At 44.0% G+C, this 20,247-nt stretch overlaps 1 protein-coding gene across 1 annotated transcript; it reads left to right on the top strand.

Annotated features, from left to right (window-relative positions):
* Nucleotides 1-646: 646 nt before the first annotated feature.
* TMT1A (thiol methyltransferase 1A) lies at nt 647-8,176 on the top strand (the record flags this gene model as incomplete). The annotated part of the gene is given in 2 exon segments (NM_001133236.1): nt 647-1,173; nt 5,580-8,176. Coding segments are annotated over 2 exon segments (735 nt in total). The 3' UTR covers nt 5,817-8,176.
* Between the last annotated feature and the right edge of the window lie 12,071 nt (nt 8,177-20,247).

The following is a 20,247-nucleotide window of genomic DNA, read 5'->3' on the forward strand; positions in this document are numbered from 1 at the left end:
GGAGAAAGTCCATTCAGATGGTTAGGGGCCTTGGAACATTATTTTTGGTTTACAAAAATGTTGAGTTGTGAACACTGAGAGCCTCTGCCCAGAACGTAAAAGAGAGAATTCTTGCTGACTGTGGCCGGGCATGCGTGTCCTTTCACTTTCTTTTTTTTTTTAAAAAAAAAACCAAAAAAACAGGGTTTGGGCAGGAGAAGTAAGGGGGATGTGTTATGATAAAGGGGCCTTGGCAGCAGTCTTCTGGTGTGGTTTGACCAGGCTCCACCCATGAATTCTGTTTTCTTTTAGAGGTCACTGGAGAGCCCGGTGGGGTGTAAGTACACTGTGCTTAAAGAACTCTAGCAGGAAGCTAGCAGTTGTCTCCAAACCCAGCAGAGACGGGGAAACGGGAATCGATTAGGATATAAAGGATTATAATCCACTTTCCTTCTGAGGAAAAGCTGGGAACCTTCTCATTTTGCCTCATGAAAACTAAGCTGAATCGACTGCTGCCAAACATCTATTAATTAGGCAAAATTGGCCTCTTGCCCATGATTTGACTTTCCAGCACAGCCAGTTCTTTTTCTCCTCTGCAGCTGATTGGCTCTGGAGTGTGGCCAGAAGCCTCTCTCCTGCAATTAAAGGAGTCGGGTCTCTAACTGTTGATCTGTTTGTTTTTTTCCTTTCTGAGCAATGGAGCTTACCATCTTTATCCTGAGACTGGCTATCTACATCCTGGCATTTCCCATGTACCTGCTGAACTTTCTGGGCTTGTGGAGCTGGATATGCAAAAAATGGTTCCCCTACTTCTTGGTGAGGTTCACTGTGATGTACAACGAACAGATGGCAAGCAAGAAGCAGGAGCTCTTCAGCAATCTGCAGGAGTTTGCAGGCCCCTCCGGGAAGCTCTCCCTGCTGGAAGTGGGCTGTGGCACGGGGGCCAACTTCAGGTTCTACCCACCTGGGTGCAGGGTGACCTGTATTGACCCCAACCCCAACTTTGAGAAGTTTTTGATCAAGAGCATTGCAGAGAACCGACACCTGCAGTTTGAGCGCTTTGTGGTAGCTGCCGGGGAGAACATGCACCAGGTGGCCGATGGCTCTGTGGATGTGGTGGTCTGCACCCTGGTGCTGTGCTCTGTGAAGAACCAAGAGCAGATTCTCCGTGAGGTGTGCAGAGTGCTGAGACCGGTGAGTGAAAGGGTGTGAGGAGAACTGGTTAGTAGCAGCTATTATCATAGAGGGCAGGCCTGTCAATTGCAGGTGGCTGAAACATTTTAACATAAAAAGTAAACTACTAGAAAAGACTGTAGAATTTTTTAAAATCTTAGCGTGGGAGAGAAGCTATAAAGAGAAAGATTGATAAATCTGAATATAAAAACTTAAAACTGCTATAAAGAAAAAACCTCCTGGCCGGGCACAGTGGTTCACGTCTGTAATCCCAGCATTTTGGGAGGCCGAGACAGGCGGATCGCTTGAGGTCAGGAGTTCGAGACCAGACTGGCCAATATGGTGAAACCCCATCTCTATTAAAAATACAAAAATTAGCCAGGCATGGTGGCAGGTGCCTGTAGGCAGGAGAATCGCTTGAACCTGGTGGGGCAGAGGTTGCAGTGAGCCAAGATTGCGCCACAGCGCTCCAGCCTAGGCAACAGAGTGAGACTCCATCTCAAAAAAAAAAAAGAAAAAGCTCCCAAAAACAAAGTTAAAGTACAAAACAAGCTTGGAAAAAATATTTGCCAGGGATGATAGACAAAGGGTTAACTTCCCTCACGTTAAAAGACATTACGTGTCAATAAGATCAATATTTTTTCAATAAGAAAAACAAAAGGGAAAATGGGCAAATAATAGGAACAGAAATATAAATCAATTATAGGACAAAAATGCTCAAACTTAAAGAGTTAATTAAAGGAAGATACTAATTTTACCTATTATACTGTTAGAGACTTATTTTAAGGTCAGTATAGGGTTGGGGTGGGTTTAGGGGACTGGACACCACCATACACATTAGAAGAGGTACACTGGTTGATATCTGATAATATCAAAATTTAAAGCACACATACTCTTTTTATCTACATGCAAAAACTTATCCCACATACAAAAACTTGTCCATACACAAGAATATTAAGCAGCATTTGTAATAGCACAAACTGGAAATAACTGAAATGTCTATCAATAGGATGCTATGTAAGTGAGTTGTCATATTGTATAAAGGAACACTGTGCAGCTGTCAGAAAGAACAAGAAGAGTTACCTGTGCTGATACTTAAAAATCTCCAAGGGATAATGTTTAATGAAAACAAAAAGCAATCAAGCCACAGAATGTTAGGTAGAGCATAGGCCCACCACGTGCCCACTGTGTGAGGCGGGGAGAGGACATACATGTATGTCTATAAGTTAATGGGAATGATAGACAAGTAACTATTAACAGTGGTTACCTTTTGGGAATGGGATTGGATTCAGGGAAAGAATTACTTTTCATTTTAAACCTTTCCCTAAAATCTGTAATTCTTTATACCTGTCTGTAGTTTTCACATATTACCCTTATTATTTTTAGCTAGTTTAAAATCGCTTTATATTCTGAACAAAGTTGAAGATATGGATATCTTAACATTTGAATTTACTCTTCTGGGGGAAAGGCATGTTTTGTAATCCCCAGTTTTTATTTTTTGTTGAGACAGGGTTTCCCTCTGTCACCCAGGCTGGAGTGCAGTGGCATGATCACGGCTCACTGCAGCATTGACCTGCTGGACTCAAGCAATCTTTCCATCTCAGCCTCCCCACCCTCCCAGGGAGGGGAGGTGGGGTACAGGGAGGGGAGGAGGGTAGCTGGGACTACAGGCATGCACCACCACACCCAGCTAGTTTTTGTATTTTTGTAGAGATGAGGTTTCGCCATGTTGCCTAGGCTGGTCTCAAACTCCTGGGCTCAAGTGGTCTGCCCACTTTGGCCTCTCAAAGTGTTGGGATTACAGATGTGAGCCACCACGCCCAACCCTCAGTTTTATTTTCTAATAGAGGAAGTTCCTCAGGAAGAAAAGAATTTGGAGATCGGGTTTAGGGACAATCATACAATCCTGTCTTGGGCTCAATATCAGAGTAGTAAATAAAAAAGGACTGATTGTTATACCCAAATGCTGGGTTCTTATATGCTAAGACTGGGCACCAACTGGCACATTAGTAGATGTTTGGCTTACAGTATTACTAATCTCCCATCACTGCTGCAAGGCAGGTAATTATTATCTCAGTTTGCCAGTGCCAAAAATCGATTGAACTCTTAAAGGTATCACATTCGTGATAGTCTTCCTTAGCTCCTGCCAAGCACCCACTCTCTGCTGGATATAACAAGGGAACTTTATTACATTTTCATTTAACCCTCTCAACAGTCCTCTAAAGTACATATCTTCATGTTAGGACAAAGAAACAGACTCAGAGAGATTAAGGAATTTGCCCAAAGTTACACAGCTAGTAGACACGGCTCTCTTTAATGCAAATGCAAATATTCCTTTTTTTTTTTTTTTGAAACAGAGTCTTGCTCTGTCACCCAGGCTGGTGTACAGTGGCATGATCTTGGCTAACTGCAGCCTCCACCTGCTGGGTTCAAGTGACTCTCCATGCCTCAGCCTCCCGAGTAGCTGGGTTTACAGGCACATGTCACCACGCTTGGCCAACTTTTATATTTTTAGTAGGGATGGGGTTTCACCATGTTGGCTGGGCTGGTGTCCACCTTCTGGCCTCAAGTGATCCACCCACCTTGGCCTCCCAAAGTGGTGGGATTACAGGTGTGAGCCACCACGCCCAGCCAAATGCAAATGCAAATATTCTTACCACTGTACCACAGTGCTTGTTATTGGGGTTTTCATCTTTCTGATTTCAACATTTCTATCACTTTTGCTGGCTCTTCTTCCTCTACCCATCTCCTACCACTGGGGTTCCTTTCTTGGTGACGCAGGATTTTTGCTCCTTAGCTCAGCTAGGTCCAGGTTCTTGTTTCACAATCAGAAAGAAATAGGCACGTGAACATGGAAGAGTGAGTGGAGTAGAATTTATCAAGCAAAACAGAAAGCTCTCAGCAAAAAGAGGGGTCCTGAAAACAGGTTGCTGGTTGCCGCCTTCGCAACTGGAAAGCTGATGGAGCTGGGTTCCCTGTCTGTAAAGGCATGAATTCCTGGTGGCTCCACCCCATTCCCCCAGCGTGCATGTGGGCCCTTAGTGCGCTGCAGGCATGTTTAGGCAAGCCCCTGTGCAAGTTCCCTTATCTGCACAAAACATCTCATGTAAGCATTTGTGGGACTGGTCAGAAGTTCTTCCAGGACCCTTCCCTACTGTCTGCCTAAAGCAAGCTGGCTAACTCCTTTCATTGGTTCATTTCACTTATGTACACTCCCCAGGAATCTCATATGCCTCCACAGTTCTCAAATACCAGATATACACAGATGATTTCCAAATCTAAACATCTATCCCAGGTCTCTCTTCTGACCCCAAACCTGCATATCCAGCCGTCTACTCAACAGTCTCCTGGAAAGCTCAGAGGCATCTCTTAACATATGTAAACCAGAGGGCAACACTGACCTCCCCAAACCTGCCTCTCCTCCTTTATGCTGCCCTATCCTATGAAAATTTTTTTTTAAATCAGGGCCGGGCACGGTGGCTCACGCCTGTAATCCCAGCACTTTGGGAGGCCTAGACAGCAGGATCACTTGAGCTCAGGAGTTCGAGACCAGCCTGGGCAATGCAGCGAAACTCTGTCTCTATTTAAAAAAAAAAAAAATTAGCTGGGTGTAGTGGTGTGCACCTGTTGTCCCAGCTGCTTGGGGGGCTGAGGCAGGAGGATTTCTTGAGCCCAGGAGGCAGAGGTTGCAGTGAGCTGAGACTGTGCCACTGCATTCCATCCTGGGTGACAGAGCCAGGCCCTGTCTCGAGAAATAATAAATAACTAAATAAATCAGGAAATTCCAATTTTTCTATTCCTAACATAGGTCTTACACTTACTCATATAATTTGGGGGAACTCCATCACTAAACTGAATTCTCTCTCTAAACTCTGCCTGAGGAGTCAAGACTAGGATAGCTAGAGGAGGCCAAGAAGAGTGGTGCAGTTACCACGATTTTGTGAGGTGACTGTCTGGTCCCTTGCTCCCTACTCCCCTCAGAGGTAGATAGGTAGAAAACTTCTGAAGATGCCCCCGCCCATAACATGTAATAACATCTATTGTGCCTGTACTTGACCAACATTTATAAAACTCCTCAATGAAAGCAGCAGTTGCTAATTCCCACAAGCAGTCATTTACATTTAGCATCCACTGACTGAATAAAATACCTAATGACAAAATGTTACCTTGAATTCACTAATGACTTTAGATGAATCAGAATTTTCATTAATCATATCACATACATATTTGTGAAGATGGCACAAAAATTAAAAACATGGTTATTCAGTCTCAAGGGTGTGCTTAGTGTGGAGTGACTCTCCTGCTCAGAACTCTACGGTTCTCTCACAGGTTTGCAAGGCAGTGCCAGAGAACAATTTTCAAAAAATAAATTAAAAAAGCAGAAATGAAAAAATCCTTGAAATGTTTTTTTTTTCTTTCTTTCTCAGGGAGGGGCCTTTTATTTCATGGAGCATGTGGCAGCTGAGCGTTCGACTTGGAATTCCTTCTGGCAACAAGTCCTTGATCCCGCCTGGCACCTTCTGTTTGATGGGTGCAACCTGACCAGAGAGAGCTGGAAGGCCCTGGAGCGGGCCAGCTTCTCTAAGCTGAAGCTGCAGCACATCCAGGCCCCACTGTCCTGGGAATTGGTGCGCCCTCATATCTATGGATATGCTGTGAAATAGTGTGAGCTGGCAGTTAAGAGCTGAATGGCTCAAAGAATTTAAAGCTTCAGTTTTACATTTAAAATGATAAGTGGGAGAAGAGAAACCTTTTTTTTGGGGGGGGGCAGTTTTTTTGGTTTATTGTTTTTTTTTTTTTTTTTTTGGCGGGAAGAAAGAGTTTTGCTCTTGTTGCCCAGGCTGGAGTGTGATGGCGTGATCTCCGCTCACTGCAACCTCCGCCTCCCGTGTTTAAGCGATTCTCCTGCCTCAGCCTCCCTAGTAGCTGGGATTATAGGTGCCCACCACCATGCCCAGCTAATTTGTATTTTTAGTTGAGACAGGGTTTCACTACGTTGGCCAGGATGGTCTTGAACTCCTGATCTCAGGCAATCCACCTCAGCCTCCCAAAGTGCTGGGATGACAGGCGTGAGCAACCGCACCCAGCTCAAGGTTTTTTTGTTTTTTGTTTTGTTTTGAGACGGAGTTTTCGCTCTTGTTGCCCAGGCTGGAGTGCAATGCTGTGATCTCGGCTTACCACAACCTCCACCTCCTGGGTTCAAGCAATTCACCTGCCTCAGCCTCCTGAGTAGCTGGTATTACAGGCATGCATCACTACACCGGCTAATTTTGTACTTTTAGTAGACGGGGTTTCCCCATGTTGGTCAGTCTGGTCTCAAACTCCTGACCTCAGGTGATCTGCCTGCCTCAGCCTCCCAAAGTGCTGTGATTACAGCCGTGAGCCACCATGCCCGGCCTGAAACCTTTTTTTAGGTAAAGTTGAATTCCGTCCTTAAAAGTTTCTGTTATATCCTATTTAGCCATTTTCTATTGACTCCCAAAGAATTCACATCAAAAAAAACAGCTTTGAACTCCCCCTTCAAAGGAAACAGTCGACTTTCATAATTAGCATCTACCATTATCCCCAAATCTTCTTTTATTCATTGACTTGAAATTTTTTCCAATTGCTTTTTTTTTTTTTTTTTAAGGTTAAGAGCAGAGGTTTACTAGGCAAAAGAAAGAGAGTAGCTCTCTGCTGCAGAGAGGGGTCCTGGAGAAATGGGTTACCCCAGTTGTCTTATTTAAATGGTTACCCATCAGATTTTAATTTCATCTTCTCTTCGAGAGCTTGGTGTTAAGAAGCACTTAAATCACTCAAAAGAAGACTTTAAAAAGGAAGCAGTGAAAAGGTCTTAATAATTTATTGTTTGAATTAAGAAATACTAGCTAATTAAGAATCCGAGTCTAAACAGCACAGATTTTTTCTTTTTGCTTTTAAATTGTGTTTTAAAAATAGAGACAGGGGGCTGGGCGTGGTGGCTCACGCCTGTAATCCTAGCACTTTGGGAGGCTGAGGCGGGCGGATCATGAGTTCAGGAGTTCAAGACCAGCCTGGCCAACATGGCAAAACCCTACTAAAGACACACACACAAAAAAAATTAGCCAGGCGTGGTGGTGGGTGCCTGTAATCCCAGGTACTTGGAAGGCTGAGGCAGGAGAATCTCTTGAACTCAGAAGGCGGAGGTTGCAGTGAACCGAGATCATGCCATTGTACTCTAGCCTGAGCAACAAGAGCAAGACTCCATCTCAAAAAAAAAAAAAAAGAAGTAGAGACAGGGTCTCACTGTGTCGCCTAGGCTGGTCTTGAACTCCTGGGCTCAAGTGATTTTCCCACCTTGACCTCCTAAATTGCTGGGATTACAGGCGTGAGACAGTGCACCTGGCCAAAATAGCTCAAGTTTCTGAAAAACAAATCTCAGTCTATTTGTTATTCTTAGCGTCACTGGTCTGGCTTTCAGAATTAACACATAAGGTTGCCACACCTAGTTCTGCCCAGCTTTATGTCTTTTATTCCAGTATTCCACCAAAGTTTGTTTTCCTGCATTCCAGTTCTCAAGTCTTAAGATAAAGATTGTACTTGACAGTTTAGTATATCCATAAAACTATTTGAGGTGGTTAAAGTTCTTGGGTTCATTTTCCTTATTACATTTTCCTTAATACTTTGCTGAATATTGTAGATTGTAGGCAATGAAAAAGTCCACTAAATTAGGAAAACTTTGAATAATTAGGTATCCTAGGTAAGAGCCCCTAAACATCAAGCAGTCTGTGAGTCTGTAAAGAAATAAATATTTTTTGGATTATTCTTATCTAATTCCACCCCTGTTGGAAGATGATTTCTTTGTTCTTTGCAACTATGGAAGCTGTGAAAATCATCACAAGTGCCTCTGAAAGCGAGTGTTAGGTTGGTTAGAGGGTTTAATATTTTCTGCAATGGTTTGTAGGAATTTTAATAAATGTAGTCTATTTTCTGAGATGATTTTGTAAAAGTACTATTTTAAATATCAAATCAACCAATAAATTCACATTTGTGTTAAGAACAGAAATATGGTTTATATCTTTGCTGGCTTGGTTTCCTTTTTCTTAATGTCTCTGGGAGGCTTATTCCTTCATTGTGGAAATTTTAGCTGTTTAAACAGCTAAAGAAAATTTTTCTTTCTACAGCCAGGTAACTATAAACACAGCTAATAGATTTTACACAAAGCAATCCTAAAAGTATCAGAATGGGCTTTGAAAAGTTCAAGTCCAGCATGTGATCATGTTTGGCTACTTTAAAAAAGCAAAAAAGTTCAAGTCTAACGATCCCATTTGTGAAATCCACAGAGCAGAAAGAAAGGAAGCTTTTACTATTTTAACTATCTCTTGAACGTGAAAAGTTATTGATGCAGTGAGGTCGAATGCACACCTACTTCTTCCTAAGCTCTGGAACATGAATCTCCTTCCTCTGTCATCTCCCCGGAATAGGAACCCCCTTAATCCACCCATCTCACTATTGGTCAGTCTAGTGATTGAGAACTAGGAAAAGCCACAGGTTGAAATGGTGAAATGTCATTACACTGAAAGATAATACCAAAGTACTAAGTCCTAGGCACAGTCTTGTCAATTCCCTCTTGTCTAAGTGGTGTGGCAAATATTATCATCACTTTTCAGAGAAAACTGAGGTGTACAGAAATAAATAAATGAAGTTTTTTATAGTCATTTCACAAGTCACTGAGCAAGTCTTAGAAGCCCTGACTCCCCAAACCACAAAATCTCCTTTGATAATCATTGCTGCCCTAACACCTTTTACTGCTTTCCTCCTTGAGCCCAGAGAACACATATTTATAATCATTTTAAGAGCCTGAGGAAATGACTTCAGCCTGTGCAAAAGGGAGAAAGAAAAAAAGGCAAAACATGTCCAATGTCTTTTAGGTCCTCTATTGGTTAGGAATCCTTTGATTCCAAGTGACAGAATCCCAATCCAAACAGACTTAAGCAGAAAAAGGACTATCAACTCAAATTAGTGAAAATCATACACGCAGAAAGCCTCAGGCACAGCCTGAACAGGGCTCAGATAATGTTACCAGGAGCCAGAGAATCTCTAGGGTCATGTCTGTCCTCCCCTCTGCTCTATTAGGTAGCAAGTTGGTAGAAATGGCTCTGACCTTCATGCTTCCAGGGCACAAGCCCAGTTAGAAAGAGCAAGCCTACTTTTTGTGGCCATACCAGACCAATCTGATTTAACCTTTATGTAACAAAGTTGTGAGTTGTTTTTCAGTTGCCAATGGACCCTCAGGTCATGTGCCCTGAGCACGCCCAGATGAACCAAGCCTGCAACCACAGGGGGAACCTAAGCTAAGTGCTCAGTCCAAGGATGGGGACTGAATTAAGAAGCAGACACATGGGAGGATCCATGACCAGTCAAATCAAGCTGTGGTATCACCCCATGGCAGCATCCAGTCAGATCATGCCTCTCGGCATCACCTCATTGCAAGATCCAATCAGATCATGCCTCATTACCCTATACTTATAAAACCTGACCAAACCCCCAGCTCTGGGAGATACTGCTTTGGGAATAATCCCTGGCGTTCTCCTTACTTGTTGCAAGTAATAAAATCCCCTTGCTAAATGCTCCTTGGTTGTGGTCATTGGGTTGAATTTGGAATGGATGCTAGGAAGGCACATAACAAATATCCATTATAAACCCATTGCTGGATTTCACTGGATTTGGATCAGACCCTGTCTGTCTTCCTATGGGAGATCATATAGTACAATGCTTAGAACACTAGATTCTCAGTGGGATAACTGCTTGCAACAAAGAAAGTAAAAGACAAAATGAAACACTGGCTTTGGCATCAAAGTGACATGGTCAAGTCCTGGTTGTGTCATTGGTTGAGTCTGTGACCTTGAGCAAGTTATCTGTTTTTTCATCTGTAAATGGGGGTATCTACCTAAAAGGTTATGCTGAGGAGTAAATGAAGCCATGCACTTGGCACTTAATATAGGTTGACTTCATTCAACAGATATTTATTGAGTGTCTACTGTGTGCTCTGCTCTTAGTGCCTGGCTTAGAGCCCTGAATAACTAGACATATCCCTGTCTGCATGGAGCATACAATGATGATAAATGTTTTCTATAGATGAGGAAGAAGCTCAGGGTGCCCAGCGAATGTAATCTGACCTACCCAGGAGGAGAAGCTCTGAGGCTTTCTTGAGGAAGTAATATCTGAGCTGAATTCCAAAGAACGAAAAAAGAATATTTCAGACAACTAGAATAGCTCATGCCACAGCCAAGTGAAAGGAGGAAACACACTATATTCAAGGAAATGAAAGAAAGCAGACAGGGCTGGGCACCACAGCCTCAAGTGCAGATTCTAGGATGGTTACTATTTCCATCAGTTTCTTCCTAAATCTTGTTAAGACCCTGGGACAATGAGCCAAATGCTTATTTTAATGGCTGACCCACACACACACACACAAAGGCACATTAAAATGTCTTATATTCTGAAACATTTTTTATTCTCAAGTGTTCTAATATTTAAATTGTTTCATCTGAATTCCTACACAGTTCAAACTTGAATAGAAAGTAAAGCAGACATTGCCTAATAGTTCCCTTTGTACTCTTGATCATACCATAAGCCTTCCCCTTTGGTCTTGGTTTAGAAAACACAGAACTTAACATAACTGAAATTCTTGTTTATCTGTTGAAGTAATTAAAAGTCTGATGAATCATAGCAAACCAGTATCAACAAAAGCAAAAAAGCAAACTGTTCAGTATCACTTTAACTCTCTCTATATTTAAAACCAGAAGCATTAGGCTACATTAAAAAATAAGAAGAATTCCCTGTTGAACTGTGGAGCCACTGGTTAACCCCAGTGCCAGAGAAACGGAGCAGAAGCCACGTGAGCAAAGGGCAAAGTAAATAATGAACCAGGCAATGTGCAAGGTATTACTTTGTTTCTAAAGGAAACTATCTTGGGAACCTGCAGAGAACTACATGGTAACACGTATATGAACTAGGAAAATTACCATTCAGAATTTACCGTTTTTTGTTTTGTTGTTTTTTGAGACACGGTCTCCCTCTGTGGCCCAGGCTGTAATGAGGTGGTGTGATCAGGGCTCACTGCAGCTTCAACCTCCCAGGCCCAAGTGATCATCCTGCCTCAGCCTCCTAAGTAGCTGGGACCACAGGCTTGCACCACCACACCCGGTTAATTTTTTTATCTTTAGTAGAGATAGGGTCTCACCGTGTTGCCCAGGCTGGTCTCAAACACCTAGGCTTAAGTGATCCTCCCTCCTCAGCCTCCCAAAGTTCTGGGATTACAGGCATTAGCCACCACACCCAGCCCCAGAATTTAACATTCTTAAAAGTAAAAAGCTTGATAGTCTTACTTGAGGCTGCATGTTTCTCAGTCTTTAAACATGTATCTGACACTGCTGGGCACAGTGGCTCGTGCCTGTAATCCCTGCACTTTGGGAGGCCAAGGTGGGCAGATTGCCCGAGGTCAAGAGTTCAAGACCAGCCTGGCCAACATGTTGAAACCTCGTCTCTACTAAAAATACAAAAAGTTAGCTGGGCGTGGTGGAGGCCACCTGTAATCCCAGCTACTTGGGAGGCTGAGGCAGGAGAATCGCTTGAACCTGGGAGGCGGAGGTTGCAGTGAGCCTAGACCACACCATTGCACTCCAGCCTGGGCAACAAGAGCAAAACACCGTCTCAAAAAAAAAAAAAATGTACCTCACACTGATGTCAATCTTGTCTTTGGAATAATCCTTTTATTCCATGTCCCAAATATCTAATAATTTCCATTTCTTAAGTATCTTCTTTACGCAAGGCACTATTTATTTATAGAGACAGGATCTTGCTATGTTGCCCAGGCTGGTCTCAAACTCCTGGGCTCAAGCAATTCTCAAGTCTCAGCCTCCCAAAGTGCTGTGATTACAGGCATGAGCTATCACACTCAGCTGGCACTAACTTCTTAAACAATTATTTCACATAGTACTTATAACTCTACAAGACAGGGATAATTATCCCCATTTGACAAATGAGAAAACAGATTTGCAGATTTGCATATTTCTTGTCCAAGGCCATGCGGTGAGTGGCCACACCAGTGTTCCCATGCAGTTTGCCTGACTCAGAAGCCCAGGTCTCCCCCACTACACTGTATAGCTTCCCAAGATCATCTTCTGAGTCCAAGATCTCCATATTTGTCTCTTCCCTCCTCCACCATTTCACTGTGATGGTCTCCTGAGACTCATCTGTTCTGTATTATTCTATGTTCAATCCCTTGACCCTTTCTTCCACTCTTAGGTCATGAAAAATCACCTGTGTGAAGATTCCTAAACCTCATACTTTTGCCAATCCTTTGATATTTAGAATTTACCACAGCAAAACCAGAATACACTGTCTCCTTTCCTAAATAAATAACACTTTCTAACTTCTCTACTACCTGTGATTATTTCTGTATTATTTAAGGATCAGATAAAGTGATCCCCCTTCTACAAAGCATTCTCTAGCTATTTCAAGAAACTTCCTCTTTGAGAAATCTCTTATCACTAACACCCAGGGGTGTGATTTTGCACCAGCAATTTCTTCTTTGTTTCTCCTACATTTCAGACACATTGCTTATTACATAGCAGGTGCTCAAAAAATATTTACTGATTAAATCATCATAAGTACTGCCTGTTCTTCTGACAAGGATTTTTTTGGTGCTGCTTTGCCAGTCGCAGACCTCCATGGCTAGTGACACCCCTGCCCAGGGCCTTACTCCGCCCTGGGCTTGCCGCAGGAGACACCTGACCCCCTAAGCCCAGCAGGGCTGCACTTGGCTTGTGCTGTGGCTCAGATCCTGCAACTTTCTGTGGGATCTGTATTCAGCCCGCAGCTGGGCCAGGTATGCCATGACCTGCCTCCAGCTTGGGCGCTGGCATCTGGACGAGGGGAATGCGGTGACATCACAAAAACTTGGAGGCACCATTGACCCTGAAGCCTCAAAGTGGTGTTACAGCATGTCACAGCCCTGGCTTAGGGAGCCCTTAGATCTGGACTCCCAGAAGGGCCGCAGCTTTTCTTTCCTTCTCATTGCCTGCAACGTGGCGAGCAGGAAGGGTGGCAGAAGGGTGGTGTGTGCTTCAGTCCATTTGTGTTGCAGCTCTTTCAGTCCCACCATTCGGCGGGTCCCTCGGCGGGTCCCAAGTTCTTGTTCCATGTCCTGGAAGAATGAGGTACATAGACAGCTGCAGGGTGAAGAAGGCAGAAGGGAGCTTCACTGAGCCACAGAACAGCTCTCAGGAGACCTAAAGTGGGTAGCTCCTTTCCACAGGCAGGATATCCCACCAAGTGTGCAGCCCTCAGCAGAGAGGAGACCCAGAGTGGGTAGCTGCTATCTGCAGGCAGGTTGTCTCATTGAGTGTGTGAGTCTGGCTGAGTCTGGGGTTTTTATGTGCTCAGAATGGAGGAAGTGCATGCTGATGGGTCCATGGGCAGCCATGCATGGGCCTGGAAAAAGCATTATCTGATTGGCCAAATGGTCATCAATGAAATTCTCACTCTGAGTTGTGGACTCTACCTGGAACTGGCAGCCTGGCCCCCCAACCTTCTGGCCATCCTGACTTGAAGATGGGGTTTCACTGGGTACCTGCCCCTTCCAGCCTAAGAAACTGATCTGCCTCCCTCCGCCATCAATATGCCCTCCACAGCACCCAGGCTGTCTGTGCCAAGGGGTGCCTGCAGGCCCCTTCCAAGCTTCCCTCTGCACCCCCCCACCCCCCCACACACTCCTCGGTGTCCAAAGTCTGGAAGGGGCCCAGGTGGCAGGGGGCTGGCAGAAGGCTGGCATGTCAGCACCACCCTGAGTGCATGAACCCCCTGCTAGGTTGTGACAGTGCTGGGACTTGGGGCTACAACTTTGTTCCACACCAGAGCGAGTACTGGGAGTGGGTAGAGGCCAGGGAGCAGGCACTTCCAAGCCTGTGGGGGAAGGGGGCTTCCCAGACTTCTAAGAGCACAGGGATGCCCAGGTCCAGAGCCGTGGCTGGCCAGCTGCAGCTGTGCCCAGGAGTGCAGGGCTGGTGCCCCACCAACTCTGTAGGGCACAGGGCTCCTTCCTGTTCCCAGCCCCTGTGGGCTCTACAGAGTGTGCAGCCCTGGCCATGCCTCCCCTACTGTAGCTGGCATCCTTGTAGCAGCCGCTCCAGATGGCCTGCTACAACCATCACTTCTACATACCTCTCATTTGTCCCTTCCACTCCATTTCCACAGCTATCACCATCACCTTAGTTTGAGAACTAGTGTCTGGATAACTATTTGTATAAGTTGACCAGGGATGGCTGGAATGACAAATCATTTGTGAGAACTTGCCAGTTATTGCCTAGTTACTCAAAGGATATGACAGGAAAGTAAGGAAGACACTAAGTCTAGATAAAATAGTAGAAAAACACTCCTTTTGCAACTGACTCAATCATCCTTGCCCTTCTTTGTCCAATTCACCCCACTAACATAGCATGGCAAAAAGAGAAGCTTAGCAAGCAATTTTCCTGGGGTACAAAGAAGTGGCTTCCTAGATAAGCACCAATATCTGATCTAAAGCATAGTGTCTAATACCTAGCAATGCTACGTGTTGGTCTCCATACCTCCACACCTTCACTCCTCGTGTCTTCCTACTCATCATTTCCAGAATGAGGACAATCTTTCTTAACAGTTTATTTGTATTTATTTATTTTGAGACGGAGTCTCGCTCTGTTACCCAGGGTGGAAAGCAGTGGTGCGATCTTGGCTCACTGCAACTTCCACCTCCCAAGTTGAAGCAATTCTCCTTCCTCAGCCTCCTGGGTATCTGGGTTTACAGGCACCTGCCACCACACCCAGCTAATTTTTGTATTTTTAGTAAAGATGGGGTTTTGCCATATTGGCCAGGCTGGTCTCCAAAACCTGGCCTCAAGTGATCTGCCTACCTCGGCCTCCATAAGTGCTGGGATTAGAGGAGCCACTGCGCCTGGCCTTAAGTAACAGTTTAATTTGGCTATTCTCACAACTCAAAATTATGAAAGTACCTACTAATGATAAAATCGAATTTAAGCTGCTCGTCTCTGTATTTAGGGCTGTCAGCGCTGCCTCAACACTTTTACCTGCTTTGTGGTGCAGTGGAAAACCATGAGGTTTGGAGTCAGAATATTTGAATCCAGATCTCATCATTGCATCTAATATCATTATTAACTTAGTAAAAGAGGATACCACCACCTACATCTCCCAGGATTCTTATGAGGATGAAATGAGATAAACACAAAATGTGCTTCATAAACCATAAAACTGCCAGTGCTGAGCACTGGAACTTCTCCACACAGTCTCTCACTCTGGTCAAGGCCTGCTTCCTTAAGCATTTGTAAGAGGAACAGAATGATATTTATTTTTCTATCAGAAAATATATTTTACCTCTATAAATGTAGCCTTGAAATTCCAGTGATCTGGATTTTTTTTTTTTTTTTTTTAGCCTAGTCAATTGAAGCAGTGGGAGTGACGAAGGAACAAAAATCTGTAACTGGCTGTGATCAATTCACTGTAAACACCACTGCACTCAAACCAACCCATCTGGATTATTATACATTATAATGTTTTCTGAAGATCTGGTATATTTTAAAGGCTTCTGTCATAAAAAAATAGTTTGGCAAAATTCTTATTTTTGTACCTAACAAAAAGTTCAGCACCCTCATGAGAAGCACTTGCTTCAATTGCTACAGAAAAGTTCCAGACAGACTGCTTGTGGATATAAACATGGTTTTCTAAATCTCTCTAATCTTGGCTCCCATCTTATCTGTCAAGCTAAGCAGGTAGTATTAGAACTATAAAAGAAGCACCATCTAATTAATTCTATCTTGCCTATCGGGTTATGGGAACAGGTTACTAAATCTAATCCCAGAGGAAGAGCTTCTTTGATCTTATTGTCCACTGAAGTTTAGAAATAATCTAAAATCCTTACTAAAAAAGCAAAGTCTTGGCCAGGTTTAATGGCTCACACCTGAAAACCCAGCAGTATGGGAGGTCAAGGTGAGAGGATCACATGAGCCCAGAAGATTAAGACCCAGCTGGGCAACACGGTGAGATCTCATCTCTACAAAACATTGTTTTCAAAAATTAGCCGGGTCTAGTGGCACATGTCCATAGTCTCACTACTCAGGAGGCTGAGGTGGGAGGCTTGCTTGAGCCTGGGAAGTCGAGGCTGCAGTGAGCCGTGATTGCACCACGGCACTCCAGCCTGGGTGACAGAGTGAGACCCCATCTCAAAAAAAAAAAAAAAAAAAAAAAGACTGCAATATTAAAATAAACAGATGTACATCTATATATCTACAAATATAAATGATGCTGTATACCAAGTTGCTTGCCAATGCATACAATCCCATTTGCCCCAATTTTTCTTTCTTTTTTTTTTTTTTTTTTTGGAGATGGAGTCTCGCTCTGTCACCCAGACTGGAGTGCAGTGGTACGATCACAGCTCACTGCAGCCTCAACCTCCCAGGCTCAAGTGATCCTCCCACCTTAGCTTCCCAAGTAGCTGGGACCACAGGCATGTGCCACCATGCATGGCTAATTTATTTATTTATTTATTTATTTTTTTTTTTTTAGAATTTTTATTTTATTTTATTATACTTTAAGTTCTAGGGTCCATGTGTACAATCTGCAGGTTTGTTACATATGTATACATGTGCCATGTTGGTGTGCTGCACCCATTAACTCGTCATTTACATGAAGTATATCTCCTAATGCTATCCCCCCCACCTCCCTGCACCCCATGACAGGCCCCAGTGTGTGATGTTCCCCTTCCTGTGTCCAAGTGTTCTCATTGTTCAATTCCCACCTATGAGTGAGAACATACGATGTTTGGTTTTTTCTCCCTGCAATAGTTTACTGAGAATGATGGTTTCCAGTTTCATCCATGTCCCTACAAAGGACATGAACTCATCCTTTTCATGGCTGCATACTATTCCATGGTGTATATGTGCCACATTTTCTTTTTTTTTTTTTTTTTTTTAATTATTTTTTTTTTAATTTTTTTTTTCTTTATTATTATTATTATTATTATCATTATTATACTTTAGGTTTTATGGTACATGTGTGCAATGTGCAGGTAAGTTACATATGTATACATGTGCCATGCTGGTGCGCTGCACCCACCAACTTGTCATCTAGCATTAGGTATATCTCCCAATGCTATCCCTCCCCCCTCCCCCCACCCCACAATAATTTATTTATTTTTATTTTATTTTATTTTATTTTTTTACAAAAAACCGAGATGAGGTCTCACTGTATTGCCCAGGCTGGGCTTGAACTCCTGGCCCTCAAGCAATCCTCCCTCTCGGGCTTCCCAAAGTGCTGAGCCACCATGCTCAGCTGAATTTTTTCATTTTTAGTAGAGATGGGGTCTCCCTATGTTACCCAGGCTGGTCTCAAACTCCTGGGCTCAAGTGATTCCCCCGCCTCGATCTCCCAAAGTGCTGAGATTATAACCATGAGCCACTGCACTCAGCCTGCCCCAATTTTTTAAATGGGAGGAAACATTGGAGAAAGTGAACTATTAATAAATTGTTAACCTGTCAGCCCACATTTTTGCCACTGTGCTTTTATTTTTTTCCTTTCATGTTCTGGGCTCCTGAGTAAAATTCTATAAACATTGGCCTTACGTTCACACAACCTTTGGATGGCAGGTATGCCTAAAAATGTGAGAATTAGGTAAAAATGGTGCCATCTAATGCCAATTCTTAACTTTTATGGTGGGAGGGGCGGTATGGTCATCAACAACCTTGAGAACCTGATGAAAGGTATAGGTCCTCTCTCTACAAAAATGCTCCTACAAATAAACGTACCATTCCAGGAGGAAACAGATAAAGCAAACACTTCTTGAAGCATCTTGTCATCACTTCCAAAGCACCACGTATGAAATTTTAAACTCAAAAGTCCCATTCTCTAAACCTAGCCTCCTAGCCTTTTACATCTCCCACTAAACCTGATCCTTAACTTAGAGACTTCCAATGCCTCCACTCTACCTGGTCTGTTTCTGGCTATCAACCCGCACTGATTCCCTTCTCCCACCAGGCTCAAGTACAGAGTAAATCAATTCATTATCATTATCACTCTCCTATTCATGCTCCCTTGTTCCTTTTTTTCTTTTTTGAGACATAGTCTCACTCTGTCACTCAGATTGGAGTGCAGTGGTGCAATCTCGGCTAACTGCAGCTACCATCCTCCAGGCTCAAGTGATGCTCCCACCTTAGCCTCCTGGGACCACAGATGTGCGCCACCATGCCAGGCTAATTTTTTTGAATTTTTGGTAGAGATGGGTTTCACCACGTTGCCCAGGCTGGTGTCAAACTCCTGAGCTCAAGCAATCCGCCCACCTCAGCCTCCCAAAGTCCTCGGATTACAGGCGTGAGCCACTGCACCCGGCCCATGTTCCCTTGTTCTATTGCCATACAAATCAGCCAATTTCTGAGCGAGGGGGACCTTTCACCCCAAATCTGCTTCTTACTCTATATTTTTTAACTTAGTGAATGACAAAACCATTTTTGTTACTGGAACTCAAACTGGAAACCAGGACATCATCCTAGCTCTCTCCCTCTCACTTACTGCCCACAACCAGTCAGATGTGGTCTCATCCTTTCTTCCTCCACTGCTTCTGCACATATCACTCTTTACTTGGCTTAACTGGCCTCCAGTCTGACCCCTTCCAATCTATTTTTTATGCTGCTACCAGAACCTAAATAAAAAATCACTTCCTGCTTGAAATCCTTTGATGGCTTCCCATAGCTTTCAGATTAATTTTTAAAATCCTTAGTTTAAAATGCAAGGCTTGGCTGGGTGTAGTGGCTCATGCCTGTAATCCCAGCACTTTGGGAGGCCAAGGCAGGAGGACTGCCTGAGTTTGGGAGTTAGAGGCCATCCTGGGCAACATGGTGAGACCTCATCTCTACAAATAAAAAATTAGCCGGGCATGGTGGCACGCACCTGTGGTCCCAGCTACTCAGGAGGCTGAGGTGGGTGGATCAATTGAGCCCAGGAGGTTGAGGCTGCAGTGAGCCCTGATTGTGCTACAGCACTCCATCTTAGACAGAGCCAAATGCAGTTTCTTTTTTTTTTTCTTTTTTTTTTTTTTGAGATGCAGTTTCAGTTTCACTCTTGTTGCCCAGGCTGGAGTGCAATGGCATGATCTCGGCTCACTGCAACCTCAGCCTCCCAGGTTCAAGCAATTCTCCTGTCTCAGGCTCCCAAGTAGGTGGGATTACAGGTGCCCGCCAGCACGCCCACCTAATTTTTGTATTTTTAGTAGAGACGGGGTTTCACCATGTTGGCCAGGCTGGTCTCGAACTCCTGACCTCAGGTGATCACCCACCTCAGCCTCCCAAAGTGCTGGGATTACAGACATGAGCCACCACGCCCAATCAAGATGCAGTTTCAAGTACAAAATCAAATAAAACGCAAGTATCTTGTGATCTGGCCCTGTTGGTCCTCAAGCTCTATCTTCCACATGCCTCCCTCATGCCTGGTTCTATACATGATAATATTTGTGCTGCTTGCCTCTGTGCAGTTCCACAACAGCTATGCCCTCTGCCTGGAGTACCCATATCCTCCCTTCATCTGAAACTTACTAGTTCTCAAAAACATCCATAGTCTTCTCCAAAAATGCCTTTCTTAATTCTGCAGTTTAGGCCGGGTGTGGTGGCTCACGCCTGTAATCCCAGCACTTTGGGAGGCCAAGGCAGGCGGATCACGAGGTCAGGAGATGAAGACCATCCTGGCTAACACGGTGAAACCCCATCTCTACTAAAAATACAAAAAATTAGCCAGGCGAGGTGGTAGGCGCCTGTAGTCCCAGCTACTCAGGAGGCTGAGGCAGGAGAATGGCGTGAACCCTGGGAGTGGAGCCTGCAGTGAGCCGAGATCGCGCCACTGCACTCCAGCCTGGGTGACAGCGAGACTCTGTCTCAAAAAAAAAAAAAAGCTGCAGTTTATTAAGTGCTCTAGGTATACTTCCATAGGTCCATGCTTCTATCCCCTCACCTTTCCAGTGGGCTCTAATGTTGGTTTACTCATTTGTCTCTCTTACTTAACTCTAAGTGTCCTGATGGCAACACACTTGTTTTATATCCT

The sequence above is a fragment of the Pongo abelii genome, chromosome 10 (assembly GCF_028885655.2).
Source record: "Pongo abelii isolate AG06213 chromosome 10, NHGRI_mPonAbe1-v2.0_pri, whole genome shotgun sequence".
Lineage (NCBI taxonomy): Eukaryota > Metazoa > Chordata > Mammalia > Primates > Hominidae > Pongo > Pongo abelii.